The 7,066-nt window shown below is 44.7% G+C and overlaps 1 protein-coding gene across 1 annotated transcript; it reads right to left on the bottom strand.

Annotated features, from left to right (window-relative positions):
- Nucleotides 1–826: 826 nt before the first annotated feature.
- On the bottom strand, nucleotides 827–6,689 carry APOLD1 (apolipoprotein L domain containing 1). Its single transcript, XM_017873159.1, has 2 exons — nucleotides 6,602–6,689; nucleotides 827–5,358 (listed from the first exon to the last, which is right to left on the bottom strand). The coding sequence occupies exons 1-2, from the start codon at nucleotides 6,602–6,604 to the stop codon at nucleotides 4,615–4,617; spliced, it is 747 nt and encodes a 248-aa protein (XP_017728648.1). The 5' UTR covers nucleotides 6,605–6,689; the 3' UTR covers nucleotides 827–4,614.
- Nucleotides 6,690–7,066: the final 377 nt, after the last annotated feature.

The raw sequence follows: 7,066 nt of genomic DNA, 5'->3' as shown, positions 1-7,066 counted from the left end.
ACCTCCTGTCAACTCAACAAGAGATTTATTGCAATTAACTAAAAGGACACTTGTTACTACAGGAATACCATATGCTTCAGCAAAGATAGGATCCCAGCTTGCGGCTGGCCTCTGCAAACAGTCAGGGGCCTGCCAACACAGCCTTTTTTGGTTGTACAGTCATTAACAGTGCAGCCTCCAGACCCAGGAATGTTTCCAAGGTGCAGCTGGCACTCAGATAGTGAGGTCATCTCCAGAGCAGTTGTTCCCAACTGGCTGCCGCAACCACAACAGGCTTTTTGTTTAAACTGCTGGACCCCTACTCAGTGAGCACCCTCCTTTTCTTTCTTACCAACAGAACCTAAGGTATATTAGGGGCAGCGTTGTTCTTAGCTAAAAATACATTTCCCAGCCTGCCTTGCATGGTCAAGATCGGTGGCTTGCAAGGTGAAGTCCCCCAGATACTTACGGGAAAATTTTGCTTTCCTGATATACATGCTGCCCTTCACCCTCTCTGCCTACCTCTCTTTAGTGTTAGGATTTTGCGAAGGCTAATTTGGCTGATTCTAGGTTTCCTTTCAATTCCTTCCCAGGTTGTAATTATTCAAATGTTTTGAGTTGTTCAAAAGTTTTGAATTGTTTAAACATTTTGAGACTGCTGGAAGTCCGATTTCCAAGCAATAAGGGAATTCTTGTGTATGCATTGATTACTTTAAAAAATTGATTCATATTGTTTTATCTGAATATTCTAAGTGAAAATGATTAAACATCTACCCTTTTTCAAAGTTACTAATTCACACACAAAGAAACATAGAACTACGAAATTAATTACAGAAAGATAAAAAAGTTTGAGAAATGAGCAATTTATTTCAATAAAGAGAAAGCATTAATTTTGCTACAGTGGGAAGAAAATGAACTCAAGAGTTGCTATGTTTAACTGTATCCCCATTTATCTCTGCACAATGTCTTTATCTCGTGTCTCAATTCACACTAAAATATTGAATGAGAAATATACCATGTTGGCTGATTGCTTGACATATCTGATTTAGGGAGACTTCTACAGCCACTCCTCTCCTTTTTCTCCCAGTAAATACTTTTGACTTTGACACTTATCATATTGGAAATGACAGGTGCCGGAAGGCAAGTGCATCAAAGCAGTTAGGATCCGAATGTTTGCTAAGGATTACTTTTTTAATGGAGCAGTTTTATTGAATCCTTAAAAATGCAGAACCCAATGAATCTCCTTTATTGTGAAACAAAACAATTCAAATGATTGCAAACCCCGGAACCTAACAGAGAAGCACTTAAACATTTAGAACAAACATACTTATTTTTCAAACTTTGACATTTTTGTGAAGTACACTTATCATCTAAATATCCCTCTCCCTTCTTCTCTTTTACAACATACCATTTCAACCTGTTTGTTTATAGAATGAAGGCCTTAAGGAAAAGCCTTATTCACATCCCTGTAAAAGAAATAAATAAATATTTGTTTCTAGAATCAATCTAACTGAACTTGACTAAATCTTGATAGAGGCTCCAATCTTACTCACACATAAGGGGATGGATGATCTTTTGTTATCAACAAATTCTCATGAAGATAGCTAAACAGTTAATTAAATTATTCAAATGCATTTCTTGAGTTCCTACTATGTGCAAAGCATTGTTCCAAAGTAGACACTCTTCCTTAGAAATAAAGTGGGTCACTGAAATCATATCTTCAAAAGTATAGAACTTTTGATACACCCAAAATATTCTAATGACAGGAAAAGTTTGCTGCTGCTGTTAGGGCTTCTGCTTCCAGAAGTGCCCAGTTTATTTCTAGGGAATAGCTCAGGCATTGGAAGAATATAACTTAAACTTAAGCATTAATAAAAGATAGAGTTAGGGAATGGTTGTACCTTTATGCCATAACACAACTAACAATGCGAAGTACATTCCGGTGATCTAAAATGCTAGCATCTGGCCAGGCGAGGTGGCTCATGCCTGTAATCCCAGCACTTTGGAAGGCCAAGGTGGGCGGATTACATAAGGCCAGGAGTTCAAGACCAGCCTGGCCAACATAGCGAAACCCTGTCTCTACTAAAAATACACAAAATTAGCCAGGTGTGCTGCTGCACGTCTGTAATCCCAGCTACTCAGGAGGCTGAGGCAGGAGAATCGCTGGAACCCAGGAGTCGGAGGTTGTAGTGAGCCGAGATCAAACCACTGTACTCTAGCGTAGGTGACAGAGTGAGACTCTGCCTCAAAAAAAAAAAAAAAAAAAAAAAAAAAAAGCTAGTATCTGGGTGAAGCAGTCTAGGAGATAACACCAACTTGAAAATAAACCAAGATAAATTTCAAAATAAACCAGACCAATACAGACCAATTGCAATTTATAGGAAAAATAAAAATACAGAAACATCACCTCCTCTCCCCAACCCCAGCACTGACATTATACTTCCTCAGACATACTGCCATCATCAGGAAGGGTGGGGGCAGATTGGGTACATTTATAGAATTTTAAATAATTAAATAACAGAGGCACAGTTTTTGCATGTATGGTCCCAAAGACTTTTCAACTTATTTTTCAACATTACGGTTGTTAAGAATGGAAACTGAAGGAATTGTATACATTCTCGCTGACAGTTTCTTACAGACCCCAAAGTGAAAATGCAACACATCACCACCATAAGACAGGCTATATTGTCTGTCACCCAGAAGACATAACTTGATAGAACATCAGGCTTGCAAGGTCTAAGTGCTTCCTTCACATACCTCTAAACTTTTTATCTTTCCTGAACTAAATAGGTTCCTTTTCCAGGTCAAGTGTTATCTTCTGGTGAAATACCTTCAGGATAAATATGCTTCCTCAGTTATATATCCCACAATGCAAGCCTCCATTACAAGCTTAAACTCAGCTCCTGGTCTTGCTCTTTAAGACTCTCCACACTTACTTAAAAGGATCACTTAAAACACTAGAGAATAAAAGTCTCCCTGAAGGAGAGAGACATTCAAGGAAAGCAATGCTATTTCCAGCCCGTGCTCTGCCTTAGAAACTCAAACTTAATCTCATCTCTTACAAAGAGCCTCAACTCAGCAGTCTCCCATTTAGAAACTTGCTCTTATTATTTTCTAAACGTGGTGGTTAAATAAAATTAAATGCAAACAATAAGCAATAATTAAATTACAAACGTAAAATAAATAAAAAATACATGGACTGGCGCTTTTCAGAGAAGGTAATAATAGAGAAAGGTCAGTTTCGGGAACTTCACATTCCTTTCTGTACCAGTTTCTACAATAGGTGGGGAACACTGCCCTCTAATGGGCTTATAGTGTTACATCCCTTAGTTCCTACGGTGAGATACTGCCCCAGGATGCACCTACGGGTGCTCTCTCTCTTTCTCTCTCTCTCATTTTGGCTTCTGGGACACAGTCTGTCCTTGGTCATCTGTGAACGACTCTGAAGACCATGGAGTCCCTAGAGAAGCCGTGAGACTTTGTGAAAGCTCATCAAGGGGATTAGAAGTTAGCATTTGTTGCAGTGGTTTTCAAACCTTAGTGTGCCACAGAACCACGGAGAGAAATTGTTTAAACTCAGGTTGCTGGGCTCCACATCCAGAGTTTCTGATTCCATAAGTCAGGGGGGTTGTGTCCAAGAATTTGCCTTTCTAACAAGTTCCTGGGTGGTGTTAATCTGCCATTCCAGGGACTACACTATATGAGCCAGCACTATGCTAGGTACTTTGGCTCATTTAATATCTCACAACAGGATGAGGTTTCATAATCTTTGTTTTACACAGTCAAAGAGAGATTAGGTGGCTACGCTCACACAGTAGTGACAAAGCCTGTCTCAAGCCCAGGATTGTCTAACTCAAAACCCATCACTCTCTTCTGAACACAATGATGTCGGGAAATGAAGTTGGCAGTCGCTCCATCTATGGGGCCCTCAGCTTCTTCATGTGAGGGAGCAGGACTTAGGTGATGGTTTAACGGGCTTTCTCTCTGAGTACTGGGAGGACTGGATTGGGAGCCACTCAGGAAAGGCCTACTGCATACCCGGGCTGCATCTGGGAGTGGGTAAGCTGAAGGGAAAGGGAAGAGGAGGACATGTCAACACCAGGGCCCTCTCTGGGTTCTGAACTGTCCTACAACGCTTAGAGGAGGGCTGATTTGCTCTGGATTCTGGAGTTCTTTGTCAGACATTCTGGAAGAGAGGCAAATGCCTTCTCTCACGGGCATTTTGAGGACTTCAAAGACTAGTAGGACTTGGAGAGGGCCCAGAGGGTGGCACTCTCTCCAGTCTCAGGTCAAGCCACCAGGACAGAGTCAGGGACCCCGAAATAACTTTCAAACAGGAGTGCCTGCCCAGCTGTGTTTTGACAGAAAGGTTTTGATAAAGGAAAAAGAGTTTTGGGGTCACATTCTTCCACTAGGATCACACAACTGAAAAGTCCATAGCACTCAAGCCCAGGCAGATGTCACAGTGATGGGAAAAGAAGGGCTGTGGAGACCCACCCACTTCAAAACCAGTTTTTCTCATCCTTTGCCTTTGGCTCCTAACCCAGCTTGGTGTTTTCCTAAGGGAGCTACAAAATCTGGAGCATCCCATGGGGATGATTCGCTGGCCTCGGTCATTAGGGGGAAAGGATGTTCTCAGAAAAACAGCCCTGCACGCTGGTCAGCAGAGATCTTGAGGTCGTGGCCACGGCTGGACGTGGTGCAGAGCTGGACCCGGGACTCCAGCTGTTCGCTGAGTTCGTCCAGAGCCCCCGTGCAGGACTCCAGGCTCTCGGCCAGTTTCTGAATTTTGGCCTTCAGCACGGCCTGGCTAACCTTGGTGTCCCCCTCCGCCCGCCTGGGGATGAGGAAGCCACGTGAGCCGAAGAAGACGATGAAGTAGACAGAATTGTACAGGGCGATGGAGGCGTTCCTGCCGCACTGCAGCAGCTGGCGGTCCCCGCAGCCCTGCCAGCGGCAGAAGAACTCCAAGCAGCTCAGGATCTCCCGCATCTGGTCCTGGCAGGTGGCCGCGATCTCCTGCACCCTCCGCAGCTCCCGGGAGTTGCAGAAGATCAGCGAGAGATCGGACGTGATGGTGACAGCCCCTCCGGCTGTGGCCATCCCCAGCCCCACGGCCGACGCCAGCAGCGAGGCCCCCAGGGTGACGGGGCTGAGCGAGAGCCCCACGATGGCTGCGAGGGCGCCCGTTGCGCTCAGCGAGCTGCCAGCCACGTTGGCCACCAGGGAGCGCCTGCGCAGGCGCTCTAGGCGCCGGGCCACCTCGCGCAGGCGCAGCACCTGGCCGTGCAGCCGGCCTCGGCGGTCCAGCAGCAGCCCGTGGAAGCGCCTCAGTGCGTCCGGCCCTTGCGGCTGTCGGGCTGCCGGCCTCTCCATTCCCTGCGGGGACACAGACACGCGGTCAGCCTGGAGTCTCCGTGCCAGCCGCCGCTCCCTCCCTGCTGCCCGGACGCCAGCGGGAAGTTGGCACGAGTTCAGCGGAGCAGCCACTGCCCCGCTAGGGGAACGGGTCTGTTTCCAGTGGATCATGAATCAAGTTCTCAAAGACCTATTCTGGAATCGGGGGAGCCACACAAGTTCTCAGGACCTTATCTCTGTATATGGAAATAGGAATAATGCTATCTTCTGCTTCTCTACCAGGGAACGCTAAGGATGGGTTTCATCAGCTATGTGTTAAATAAGATTTAAACTGGGAGGGGCGTGGTATTAGAAGACTTCTCCAATACTGAGGCCTTTGCTCTATTTAAGATAGCACTTTGTTTAAAAAATAAAAAAGATAACACTTTGTAAGTGGTGGCTTGTACAGTTTACAAAGCCGTTTCATCATATGAAAATTGGATCCTAGGAGTTTTGCAACACACTTTTCTCCCTCTCTAATGAATGAAAAAGACGCCACCAAAACCTCAAAAATCATATTTTCTACCAAGCAGAAGAAACTAATCTCAGTTAGATGCTTGCCTGAAGCAACTCTTCTGCTTGTGATTCTTCCAGGCTCTTTTCTTAGAATCAAACCTAAAGTGAGGTTTGCGTTGTTTATTCTAACTAGGGCTCCTTAGATCTTCAGAAACATCAATCTTTGCTGGATGCTTAATTTAAACTCAGTTACATTAAATTAATACCATGATGTCTCTTCATTATGAACGTTTTCTTTTAAAAATGAGTAATGGTTGAATAAAAATAAAGTGGCCAAAATTTTGTTCAACAACTTGTACCACGTTGAAGCCAACTGAAGATGACTGACAAAGATACTAACAAGTTGCACATCTTGGGGGAAAGGACATTCATCCTCGTTGCCAAGATTCCCACCTTCATGTCCACTGTAGTCTTCATTATTAGGAACTTCTTAGAAGTGGCAAATGAGCCATAGAAATAGAGCATTTCAAAACTGAGCTATCAGGGCAGAAATCATTCTCATCTGGAAGAATTGCCTGCATCAGACATCAGATTCTAGAAGCAGCTGATTCTTCACAGAGCCCAGTCTAGAATCCTGATCTCCTTACTCATAGGACTTAATTTTACTTCCATGCTTCCATAATCCAACCCACCAGGGGTAATTTTCCAGGTAAAAAGAGAAAATGAGAACAAGTCATCCCGAATGTATGCCTCGGGGTTCCCCACTTACCATTCACTTCTATCTGCCTCCAGGAAAGTAAAATCTGAGGCTGTTTCTGGATGAGTGTGCTTTATAGTCCCAGAGAACCAATGGCTGCCCTGGGAAAGCCTTGTCTCATTCTGAGAATTTGCCATTTCCTGTCCTGACCCCTGCTGCCTTCATCCAGAAGGACGTGACATGATGGAAAATGACCTGCCAGCACAGCACATCCCGTATTTAGGAAACGAACGTTGTGTGTTCGCTTTCCCCTGAACGCAGGAAGAGAACCACAGGCTCTTTCCTAACTTGAAACAAGTGTGTTGTCATTCTCCCAGGGGGATACCCTGCCTTTCCTGAGAATAGCTAATGACGCCATAGGGAAGGCCTTCAAACGCACCCCAGGCTGACCAATTCTAGTGTTTCTTGAGGCCACCATTACAAAATCATATTTTAAAAGAAAAGGGAGGGGGTGGAAAACCCCCATATCTGATAGAG

The sequence above is a fragment of the Rhinopithecus bieti genome, unplaced genomic scaffold, assembly GCF_001698545.2.
Source record: "Rhinopithecus bieti isolate Rb0 unplaced genomic scaffold, ASM169854v2 scaffold_110, whole genome shotgun sequence".
NCBI lineage: Eukaryota > Metazoa > Chordata > Mammalia > Primates > Cercopithecidae > Rhinopithecus > Rhinopithecus bieti.
The sequence above is the reverse complement of the archived record's forward strand: the minus strand, read 5'-3'. Positions and strand labels throughout refer to the sequence as shown.